Here is a 12465-nt window from a genome sequence, read left to right as displayed (position 1 = left end):
AGAGACCAATCGAAATAATGCTTCCATTTTTAAGGAGGTAAAAATTCAAAGCTACTTGCCTTAACCACCCTGTCAGCTGAACCGTGGTCCCAGCTCCTCTGGGCATCTCCTTAAACACAGCTTCTTCTGTTGTTGAGTCATCATCCTTCAAGTACTGTGATGTCCATGTGTCACTGTCATCATCATCATCACTCTCGTAATCTTCACGACGTAATTTAACAGTTTTGACAGGTTTTGTTTTGGGCCTGTGCAACCCCAGGGCTGACTTGGATCTTGGCTTCTCGTCAGCAGGTTTGGTCGGTTGCTGGGGGCTTGGTTTGGCGGACTTGGCTCGGTAAGCTCTGGCAGATTTCACCCTCTTTATTTCTGCATTGAAGGAGAAGGATCATTGTTGTTCTTAATGATAATTTCAAGACTCAAACTAAGAGATCTACACAGTCAGGGTAGGATGAAAAGGCTTTGATAAGATAAAGAACTGAAATCATTTTGACCCCTGTTTTTGTATTTTGGTAAAAAAAATGAAATATTGAAAAAAATGTACCATGAAATCAATTTTTTTCAAAATTCAAATCACTCCAGAAAACAAAACATTTGATTTCAAACCAAGCAATTCACAATGATGCTAAATTTTTTTTGAACAGCCCTGTACATGTTTTTAAACCTGCATGTGTCACTGTCATTGATAAAATCTTGCTACAAGCAAATCTTAATTCTGTCTAGACACAAAACAGCAAATAAATCAGCCAACCATCATATCCCATACTGTAAATAGTTTCATCAGGTTGGTATGTCACTGAATAAAAAGACTCCTTTTTTTACACAACCATTACTTTATTCTCACCAACACCTATCCTGCAGGACAATGTGAACCAGTCAGAATTGCTATGAAGAAAGTGACGGACGGTCACCAAAAAGTTGACTGTTGAGAATAAAGCATTTATCAACTGTGTAAAAAATAGTCTCTTTATTCATATTTCATACAGTAGTAAACAATTCAGATTTGTTGTGGGCAACAAGAACATCTATAGGAAGATGCATTATGTGTCAAACCAGTTTCCAATCAACAACCATTCAGCAGTTAGTCCTCATCAACAATAGTCGGCTGTATTTGTATTCATCATCCTATTGTCTGCACTGTCTGTCCCATTAAAAACTACAATGGTCTGAATAGGTCATAAATAATTTAGATTGGAGCACATTATTGCTTGACATACATGAAAACCACTGATCATTCATATAAGGAATAAAATATTTATATACATTTCGAGGTGGATTTTGTTTGACATGTTATGACCTGTGTAGCATTGTTTCCCACTGGGAAAAATGAATTATATTGGATTGCTGTAAAAACAGGACTGGTAAAGCAATTAACATCTGTAAAAGGCACAATACATGTATGTCTATTGTGTTGTTGAACTGTACTGTTTTTTGCTGCCATCACAAAATGATGACTGTAGTCAGATTATTTGAAATCAAAGGAATCGCTGCACATGAATGTATAGGATTTTGTTCTGCACAACAATGATTATAAAGTGCTATAATTATGTTCTTTGATTCATGTCTGCAAGTGACATGGAAGGGGATGAAAAGAAAAACAGTGTCATAAATTATTTGCCTATGAAAGATGTGTGAAAAAAATGTCTCTATAATGTTCTATATGACATGTCCTTGGTGCTGAACTGTTGTTCTAAACACATTTTGAGTTGAAAGGACTGAGAAAACTTTGGGCTTAGGAAGGTTGTCAAGTGCCCCTCTCCCACCCCCACATGCCCTTTAGTACATCTATAGATATACATTTGTAATTAGTAACCTCCATTAACATTTATAAACTGGATCACAAATGAAGTTGTGCCTAAAGACATCTCCAATGCAACATCACCCAGTATAATACACTCCTGTATATCTAAACAGTATATACATGGGGGTGCTGCACTGAGACCTCTCCAACACAGTTTTTCAAAGTAAGGGATGTACAGTGTATGTAACCTAGTGAATTTTGCTACATTCAGAGGCAGATGACACATTCCCACCTGTTCTACTGATGTACTCCCGTGTGGCTGTCCCGTGTAGTAAGGCATGGACATTCCTGGACAGGCTGCTGGCCCTGGGACTCACATCCTGGAGAAGTCAACATGAATAACAAAACGTACAAAGTAAGAAGAAGGGGACGGCCTAACCTGACACTCAAGAAAGTGCTGAAGGATTAGAAGTTGGACTTAAAGACCGCAACCTGCTGGCTGCCATGCTGCCATTTGTGGCACCTGATACATACATGTACAATGATAAACTGAACTGAATTGAACATAGAAAGGCGTGGCTTTATGATAAAACTGTAGTGGGATCGTACGGCATTATTTGCAGGGTGTTTGGTTCAGAAGGCAAAGGTCCTGGGTTCAAATCCTGTCATGTTACCAATCCTCTGCTCTTCAGAAAGGCACACAACTTTTCTCAGTCCACTCCAATTAGCTGTATTGTACTGGCAACCAGTAGATCAAGAGCTATGCTTCCCCTTAACTTCTAATTACAAATAGAAATGCAACACATCTGATGGATTTTTGTGTGTGTAAGACTTGCATGCCCCACCTTCTGCCTGGGTCTCTGTGGCTGTACAGGCTGAGGGATGGGGTGGAAGCGGCTGGAGTGCATGGCTGTTAGCTGGTCTAGGGGGAGGGTTTCCTACAGGGGACAACATGGGAAAGCTTAGTTCATGGATGGTCTAGTCATTCAGTCTTTTAAAACAAAATTACAATATCAACACAATACAATCATTATCATTATCAAATTACAACTTACAGTACCCATATTTTGATTAAAAATGATGTGATCTCAAAAGTTTTTTAAGGACAAAAACAGAATTGAGATTAAACTAATTTCCTGATTACATGTTGTAATCTATAAATAACAGTGTAAATTACATATTTCCAACTTACGATGAGTCTGGTGGCATGTTTGGCGAGCCTGTCAGCCTCCATAACAGGAACTCGATGTCTGGCACTGGAGGTCAGTCTGGGAGTCAGGGGCAGACTGGGGGGAGAAAAAGATGAAGGTTAAACTTTTAAAGTCAAGACAGTCCCGTACGGTAGGCTTTTTAAGGCCATAGGGGCAGTGGGTTGTTATGTACCTTGTCTTCTCCTCCACTGCCTTTTACCTCCCCAACTGAAGTCAGGTACCCATTTTTATACCTGGGTGGGGTGAGAAAAGATTTGTGTCAAGGGCACAAGGTTTGTAGCAGAACATGATTCGTACCCAGGACCCGTGTTCTTGTCCGAACAGAACACAGTGTTACTAACAGTTACTATGATACTAGTCTGCATATTGCATGAATCAAGTGTGTTGTTGCATATACCATTAAGTCAGTACCTTAATCATAGGTGGATAATGATACTGAACATATCAAAATCTATGAAATGTCATGCATACAATTAAGTGCAGTAAAGGTATTTATAATACATCAGGTCTATTATTGGCTGAGGGTCTGCATGCCTTTTTCCGTTAAGCGTTACGAGCCATTTTAATTCACCGTTAATCGTTACCGACCCTCTCTAATTTAACGTTAATCGTTATCGGTATATTCTTCGTGAAGCGTTATTGGTCGTTTTAATTCAACGTTAACCGTTATTTGTTATCCCGAATTCACCGTTAAGCGTTACCAAGAAATTCTTCGTAATCCGTTATACACACGAAGTCAAATGCCAGATAGAACCCCGGGAAATGCAGGAAATGACGTTTCAAAGGGTCCAGATGTCAAAATTTTCTTGCCTTCGGCTCTGGACAGGGTAAAATATGTTGCGGAAGCGTCGCCCTCAAAACTTTATCACTCATACAGATTTCAGTGTCAAACATAGCTTAGTTTCTGGCAAAAAGTTCTCCTAGAATGAAGATAATGAGGTTTCTCCGGACCTTCCTTGCGACGGCTGGCGCCTTTGGCGCTCACGATGACATGGTGAAAATATTTAGGGGCGTGGGTAGGCACAAAAAACTTTTCTCTCTAATAAATAAAATGTCATTTAATTTAGCTTCATCTAACAGCAAAATGTGTCCTTCAAAATGCAATAAATGGCGTTTCAGACGGTCCAGATTTTAATTTTCCTGGACTTATATTGCAACGTCTCGTGCCTTCTGAGCTCGAAATGGTAAAATATGTCGGGGGTGGAGGCCAACGTTATAATCATTGTGTAATTTGATGAAAATGTCTGAAATCAACCTAGCTTAGTCAAAAATTTGCCGAAAATGCAGGAAACAGCATTTAAGAGGGTCTTGATTTTAAAATTTTCCCGGGGAATCCCCCTGGGTTACGTCGCGCCTTCGGCGCTCCATGTGCTGAAACAATAGTTCAATCCCCCCATAAGAAATTTGCTGCCGCCGTCTCTGTGGCGGGCCGGGAACTCTGCCTCCGTCAATTTACAGATGTCATGGACAATGTCCCTGTCATTCCTCCGGGTTCTGGGCACATTTTGCTTCGTCATTAGTCGGATATTTCCCCCCATTGATATAGCTACTCTAGCGTTGTATGAATAGGAATGCACGTGAATGTTACTTTCAACGGTGTTATGTTTTGTAACTCCTTCTGAATTTACCGTTAAGCGTTACCGGGCCTCCTGAATTTACCGTTAACCGTTACCGGGCCTCCTGAATTCACCGTTAAGCGTTACCAAGACCCCCCCCATGCAGACCCTCTTGGCTATCTTTTTACCTGGGATATTCAGAAGAAGGGCCTTTGGAAGTCAGCTGGGATTTTTTCCCGTTGATATCCAGCCTTGGAATATGCGGAGTCTCACTCCTGCTCTCAAACCCACTGTCGCTCCTGGCCACCTGCGGAACATAAGTTTCCTTCACGACCCTTCCGTTGGTACCAGCAGTGCCACTGGGGCTGTCGCCTGTAGATTTGGCGTCTGCTGATTCTTGAGGGTTCAGCTTTTGAGTGATTTTTCCTCGGAATCTTCTTGGTTTTTTGGTGGACACTAGAAGATGTCCCAAGTCATACGGCGCCTGTAAGAAACATCAAATTTGTTATTAACCTTGATGCTGAATAAAATTCATTAATTTGTGATCGTTTGTTTCTATGTATTAAATATTTGAAAGTAACCTGTAAGAAACAACTTTGCTATTATATGTCAAGTTAAAACCAGCTTAGCTCGAATGGTAAATCTTCCACCTTCAAAATTGAATCTTTAAGTTCATTGTCCTGGGAGAATTTCCGTTACTCTTTGGACAATGAACACTGGATCACAGCTTAACAACCTGTCCCTTTCCTGTGACCCTTTCCAGTAGAGAAACAACAGCTAAGACTCCCAACTCATCAGTCCAGAGGCAAGGTTGTTCATATATACCACTGTACTACACATTTGTAGATGATTGTAAAATAACCTACCATACGGTGTGATGTTCGGTACACGCCTTGTCCCGTCGGATCAAACCCCTCCTCCAATCTCTTTACATTCATGTAGTACTCCCTGGAGGAAACAAGAACCAAAAAAAATACAGATTTGTTTGTAGTTAATTTCATAAGTTTTGAAAAAAAAAAATTCTTGTCAGAGAATGACTTCATCATAATAAAAATTATCACAAATTATGATTATTACAATTAATACTAATTGTTACTAGATAATTATTATCTTCTGACATGCACTGTGTTATTTGTTTACGAGTGTTATTTCAAAGCTCCCAATCCAATTAGTTTCGGATTTATCCTGGTAGTAAAACATTTTATTTTGATAAAAAAAGGGAGATTTCCATAAACATTTATGAAGCACTGTGTATCTTCTTAAGAGCTCCCAATCCATTATTTTTTAAGATAATGAAACTGGTACTAATACATTTTATTTTGATGAAAAAACTATACATCCATAAACGTTTAAGATTTAGTCTAGTAACTACTTTATTCCCCTGTGAGTTGTCTAAATGAACTGGTCCTTAAATGCCTTTATGGTCCTCCTAACAACAAATTAGCCTGAAGTGCACAAACAAATCTGTCATCTTACAGAGACTTGTGTAAATGTCGAGTTTTATGGCTATAATAAGCCACCTGCAATCAGTACTGTAGTCAATACTGGGGACCAACCAATAATGCTTTTGGAAGGGGCAGGGCTTAGCTTCATTAGACCATTGTCATAACTAATATCAAAAATCAATTGTTCCAAAGGCACAGGCCTGAATACTCATTGAACAAATCTCCAATTGCAGTACTTCAAAAGCTGCATAATTTGTATCAATACTCCCACCCCCATAATCTAATGGATCATCCCTCGCACTTGACCTTTGCAAAAGAATGGTCAATAACATGGCCGCCTTCATCACTGACATTCACACGAGGAAGAAAGAAAAGCCCTCCAATCTTTGCTTTGCTGTCGATACACCAGACCAGCTCCAACTCAAACATTGGTGTGTTGACAGACGCGGTGGTGCCTACACTACAGTAACACCGGCACTGTTTACCCACCACTTCCCTCCTACCGTTTCTCTCCCTCTTGACATTTAACGTATCCCATGATATTGCTGTGAGTAAGTGTTGCTCAAACTTGGCGTATGACACTTTTATGTAATCCACTTCCCTTCCAACACTTTGACAAACATGTAGCCAAATTCAACCTTTATCGTAATCAACCTTACAGGCAAAGTCTGAATTGTGTTGACAACAAACAATTTATGCACCTGTCATATCTGTACTTTTAATATCAAATGTAAAGCTTAAGTCAGTAGAATTTGTAGTCTACGGTTTTGGAACAATACGTGGATTAACTCCTTTTGAATTCTAGTTGTACCAAGGACGTTACATTATGAGCGTCCTTAGTTGTGCGATGCACCTGTAATTCTTTAGGTGACACAGCAAGCGAGAGAAACAGTCACACCCCAGGAAAAAATACAATGTCAGCTTAGAGGCATGTAATTCTAGATATGGGTCATTTAAGCTGAATTAAAAGCATGACGGACCGCACTGGTTACCATATTTACTTTTCACTCGCTAACCCTGACGATTATTCTCTTAAAGAATGCAGGCTGGGTTTTTGAAAAACAAAAATCGTATGGAAATATTTTGTCAACTTCGTGATTCAGGCAGCTGACAGATATTTCAGGATAATTGTTGAGGAACTTTGATACTGAAAAGGCAATCTGATCAATATAGTCAATTGTTTGGTAAAACATTAGATCTCCAAAACACTTAACATAGCAGAGGTCATGTTTGGGACCGCATGTTGCTGTGTGGCTAGGAGTATCAGAGTTCAAATTATCCCTGATAAAGGAAACTGAGAGGTGTGAAAATGTTGGTGAGCAAAAACTATGGTTGTGTAAACCAAGGTGTAAACAAAATACAGTAACTAATGCACCAGTGTAAATTGATGTTGGATGCTTTTAAGGTTTGAAAAGCCTTTTAAGGTTTAAAAACATGTGGATTGATGATTAAATCTCCCACCAGTGTAGTTTGACTAAGTCCTTAATTGATAAGTTAAAACCTCATTGCTACATACAGTTGCATACCATTGGTACATGTATTACTTTGATTTTCATGAATAGTCAGTGAGAAAAGTTGGGAGAGTGACTTAAAGCTTTTTGGATAACCCCATTGAGCTATCATTTTTTATGATTTCCTATTAGACAATTTCTGGCAGCAAATGCTGCACACACGGTCAGCAAACTTTGATCAGGGTAGTGCCAAAATGAAAAACACCTCAATGTACTTTTGGGGCTCGCAACTGGTGACTCATCATTCAATGTCAATACAGAAGTCATTTGTATAATACCCAGTCCGACATAATGGCATGTTGTTGTTGAACTCCACACTAAAGCAAACCGTGAAGGTGCCAGAGAGAATTAAGTTCATAATCCAAAGTCCATATCTCTGTATTGCCACCAGTAGGAAGATAATAGCTAAGCAACGCTTGTTTCTACCAAACGCCTTCAGGCAATAAGTCAACAATACTGTAAAATTAGCCATGATTGGTTCTATAAATTTTAACTAATGTGCTTGCCAAACTTGTTAACTCTGTAAATTGTACAGTAATTGTAGGCTGAATTTAACCCTTTGACAAGAAAACTAGTACAAGAAAACAGTACTTACAATCTCTTCTCCACAGATTTTGCAATCTGTAGGGCGTCTACGTCCATTGCCATATTTTCTTGAATACTTCCTCCTCGCCTTAGAACCCACAAGAATGTTGCAGTACACCTGAAAAGGGGGCGGAGTCTGTTACTAAGTATTTAAGTCAGGAAAACATGTCAAGAACGGTGTTAGTTTGCGTGTAAAACACACTCGGCACATTGCTGACAGTCGTCCCGTAGCCGGGTCACGAAGCAACAGAATTCTTAACATTGAAAGTTATCGATGCGTGGACAGTTAAGACGCCACACCTGGTCGAAAACACCTCAAGCTTACCTTCAAGATGCAATAATTTCCTTGTCACGTAACATGTCTTCGATGGCAAATAATACGAAGAAACGCGCTGCTCAAGTTTTGCTCGAGATGTTAGAGGCTCTTTGATCTGTACTTTAAAGTAATTGTTCAAAGGAAAACAACCTGGCGTCGAGTTCCGTGGCGCTCTTAGGAGAGGCGATCAGTCAATGTACAGTCTCCCCGCAACGGCGTTTTGTATGCACATGTTACTCCAGCTGGTGGGGCGAGACCATTATGCAGTATTGGGTAAATCTTTGAATAAAAAAAATTAATTCTTTCATCAAATACCATTAATAGTTTATATTAGATACCAAAATTTATATTTTTTCAAATTATGTGCTTAAAAAAGAACTTATTTTGTGAAAATAAAGCAAATAAATGTCATTATTTTTCCCTATGATAGCACTTACCCCTATTTACAAAGTCCAACGGTCAGCGCATGACGTAATGCGAGGGAACATCGGATTTGACCAATCAGAGCGAAGGCCGGGTAGTTTGATTCCAAGATGGCGTCGGTTGGAAGGAACCGTCGGAAAGATTCGGGGATTTTAACCAAAAAGGTGAGAAATAAGGACAATTTATGGTATCTATTGGCATTATTGGAGTTATATAGTAAGCAGGGTAATGTTAGCGTCGCGTGTTGGAAAAATTCTCACTACTTCGTTTTCTTTACCGATATTTTTGAGACATTCGATCCGAGGGGACCAGTGCTCAAGTTCTTTCAAATTCAAATACTACATAGTCGGCTTTCACCTTAGAAAATATTATGCAGAAAAAAAACGCTAAATAATGAACAGTCGGGCTGAAATACATGTTACTAGTATCTGGTAACAGGTCTATTACATATCCAATAGATATCTTAGATTGATTGATTGATCTTCCCTATGAAACAACAGGGGAGTAGAAAGAAACAACGTGCCTAGACAACCGGGATCGAACCTGGATCGGCAGATCACAAATCCAACGTTCAAACCACAACGCCAAAAGCTCTGAGTTGTTGACGTGGTCAGTTTGGCATGCATGGCAGCGCTTGAATCCCACTGTTACACCTATGATTTAATTCCATTTCTTTATAAACATAACTCTGACTTTTAACAAGTTACACTCATCATGCATCCAGCAATGCATTCATAAATTTTATGATTTCATTCAGTGATTCACCCATAATTTCATTGAAATTTCAGATTACCCATGAGAAAGACAAGCCAAGGGGAAGGATGGCATCAAGTTCAACCATCATGGAAACTGATGGAGCTACAGATGAGGAGCAAGAGAAGGAAGTGGGCAGGGTCACTCGGGGAAGACTCAACAAGTCCACCAACAAGATGGCGGAACTGAAAAATAAGATGAAGAAGAAGATCCAAGAGAAGAAAATGGAGATCTCAGACCCTAGGTCCAGGATTTACAGTGGTAAGAATCCTTAGAAATATGATGATCCTTGTCTACTACTACTAGTGGTACTTAGTTATCAACGATATCAGTATTTCTTAGGTGTCTACAATATCTTCATGCATAAAGAATTGTCCTTGATTAATCAGAACATTTGTATTGTTAAATTAGGTCAGCATATTTTTAAAACGTATCTTGTTTTATGTCCATGAAAGTTTTAAGTGTTGTTTTTTTTTGTTTCAGGAAATTCATCCTTTGTCAGGAAGAAGCTATCCTCATTGAAAACCAACAACAGGGAATTGGCGAGCACTCTGGCTGCCAGCAGACAGGGTGTGAGGAAACTCCAGGTAGGCTTCTGTCTCCCAACTTCCACTGATACCTTTTAGTTTTACCAAATCTAGAACATGCTTTACATGGAAACTTCCTATCGCTTTCAAGGTCAGATTTATTTCATACCATGGCACTTATTTTCTGTTACAAATGTCTTGGATATAGCCAGAGTACCACACAAAAGTTTTGAGCCAGCAGTCACTACAGGAAAACTTATTTGTCAAATGTCCGTTTACTCACAAGTGAGAGATATAATCTATCATGTTGATAACATCCAAGATCTTCTTGGAAAATTTCTTTTCGATATGGTTGCCCAGCTCTTTTTCAACATAACTCTGGGTACCGTCATAGCCTGGGTACCATCCAATTTCTACTTATTAGGGCAGCGAGTGCTTAGAAGCCCTGGTAGAAATCAGGTTGTACCCAGGCTAGTTGCATCAGACTTACCTATGAATGGATTTCTTCTCCAGAACCAGAACCTGGGACTACAGCAGGAAAATCACGCCCTTGCTCAGCGAGTCATCTCACTACAGGGGAAGTTGCATGATCTGCAGGCAGCTCTCAAGCACAGAAAGGACAACGAACAGCACTACAAGGTCAGTGGCTCTCCTCCATGGCCCTTGCCAAGCTTATCACCAAGCACAGTTGGGGCATCTTTGCTGGATAGTTTTAAAGAACACTTGCAGATAGATGTGCAAAAGTTAGGTGTGACAGGTCGTCAGTAGTGGGGTTCCCACAATGATAATAATAATGGTCTGGTATTTACTTTAATGAAGGTTAGACATCCAGGTACTAGTAGTAAAATATGCCAAATAGCAATTACTCAAGCAACTGGATATCACTCACACACTCACTCACTCTCCGGTTTAACGTCTGTTGTTCCCCATCCTGTGGGGGTTATGATTTTGGAAAAGGTCAGACATCAGTGACACCAAAAGATAGCGGGAAAAAAGAAAACAGATGTTATCTGAAACGTCTGAGACGGTCTGACCATTTAAAAAATCATATCCAGTTGCTTGAGTAATTGCTAGTTGGCGAGTCTGGTATTTATTCTCAATGAATTATACCTGAACTAGATTAAGCCCAGTTGTGGGATTTCTCCTAGCCTGATATCCAGCCGTATCATGGCTCCCGAGTCTCTTCTGTCCTCTCCGCAAATACAGAAGAGACTCAGGAGCTATAATACGGTTGGATACCAGGCTAGATTTCTCCAGCTGACTAGTTTTCTCCACCTACAGAAGAAGATGTCCGACATCCAGGGAGTTCTACAGAAGGTCAGCACCAGCCTGCTGGGGACAGTGGAGCACGTGGGGTCCGCCATGGAGGTGTGTCACCCCGTGCTGCGCGACAGTGGCTGGAGAATCTCCTCCCTCTCCGCTCACGTGTCAGCCTCGGACGACTCCGATGGGTCCTTTCCTCCCCAGCCGAGACCCAGCGTTCTGTATGTACCATTTAGCTACTGTAATTCACTTTGTCTTCTCGGTACCAAATTTTCATGGTCTGAGAAAATTGAACTTGTTCTCGGAGCTAAATGTTCACGTTGGTGGCAGGGGCACATAAAAAATTCTGTGAATTATTTGTTATCAGTAATGACAAGTTTGTGTTACAGTCGTCACCATGAAAACCGTGAACATAACAGTACATTGAAAAAATCAGGAATTACAGTATATTATCATATAGCCAGATGGAGTTGGCCAATCAGAGGCCCCCATTTCCCATGGGTTATCAGGCAGTAACCTCAAAAGTGGTCGGTTATTCTAATAACCGACCACTTATTGGACCGCACCATTATACAGGGGACAGTCATGAATTTTTTTTGTACTGTTGTTTGTGTGTAAACCATGCATAACTGTCAAAAATATTATGATTGATTGGTTATGTTAATTAGGGCTCCACATGGGGAATATAGGGATACTTGAAAAGGAATTATGCTGATTTTACACATTTTCATTATGGCTTTCTAACGTGATTAAGCCGGTACCTTCCTAAATCACTTCATATATACGTACTTTGTCGTGCCCAAGTGAAAAGGCTCTGCATGGGGGGTACCAGGACTCCACTTAATACATGTAGTTTGTATTGCAAATAAGCCACATGTTGATGCTGATATGCTATCTCACAAACAGATGATTAGTTAAAATTATTAGTTAAATGATGATGATGAAATAGTTTAATGTTTGTATTATATATACTAGTAGACACTATTGTACAATATATATATTGCAAATGTATTTTATGTAATGTATTAAAGTGTTTATTTGTTATAAAGGAATTTGTGTGAAATAACTGTCAGTTGGATAGGCTATATGATAATAACGTTAATGCCTCGGTGTATATGGTGTATATGGTGAGATAAT

The 12465-nt window shown here is 39.7% G+C and overlaps 2 protein-coding genes and 1 long non-coding RNA gene across 3 annotated transcripts in view; 1 reads left to right on the top strand and 2 right to left on the bottom strand.

Annotated features, from left to right (window-relative positions):
• Positions 1-5345, bottom strand: part of LOC118425031 (altered inheritance of mitochondria protein 21-like) — a 6469-nt gene extending 1124 nt beyond the window's left edge. The window contains exons 1-6 of the mRNA XM_035833846.1: positions 5331-5345; positions 4694-4989; positions 2931-3024; positions 2584-2676; positions 2031-2118; positions 56-366 (exon numbers count right to left, since the gene is read on the bottom strand). Coding sequence (XP_035689739.1) covers positions 56-366; positions 2031-2118; positions 2584-2676; positions 2931-3024; positions 4694-4989; positions 5331-5345 — 897 coding nt within the window. The remainder of the gene's footprint in view (positions 1-55; positions 367-2030; positions 2119-2583; positions 2677-2930; positions 3025-4693; positions 4990-5330) is intronic.
• A 23-nt stretch (positions 5346-5368) lies between these two features.
• Positions 5369-8602, bottom strand: LOC118424508. Its single transcript, XR_004832207.1, has 3 exons — positions 8372-8602; positions 8057-8164; positions 5369-5453 (listed from the first exon to the last, which is right to left on the bottom strand). It is a non-coding gene; the product is annotated as an uncharacterized LOC118424508 (long non-coding RNA).
• Positions 8603-8807: 205 nt separating this feature from the next.
• The window catches only part of LOC118424420, a 4995-nt gene continuing 1337 nt past the window's right edge, over positions 8808-12465 (top strand). Inside the window, exons 1-5 of the mRNA XM_035832981.1 lie at positions 8808-8949; positions 9574-9799; positions 10022-10125; positions 10579-10704; positions 11347-11549. Of these exons, the coding sequence (XP_035688874.1) occupies positions 8896-8949; positions 9574-9799; positions 10022-10125; positions 10579-10704; positions 11347-11549 (713 nt within the window). The 5' untranslated portion in view covers positions 8808-8895. The remainder of the gene's footprint in view (positions 8950-9573; positions 9800-10021; positions 10126-10578; positions 10705-11346; positions 11550-12465) is intronic.

The sequence above is a fragment of the Branchiostoma floridae genome, chromosome 10 (assembly GCF_000003815.2).
Source record: "Branchiostoma floridae strain S238N-H82 chromosome 10, Bfl_VNyyK, whole genome shotgun sequence".
Taxonomy (NCBI): Eukaryota; Metazoa; Chordata; class Leptocardii; order Amphioxiformes; family Branchiostomatidae; genus Branchiostoma; species Branchiostoma floridae.
The sequence above is the reverse complement of the archived record's forward strand: the minus strand, read 5'-3'. Positions and strand labels throughout refer to the sequence as shown.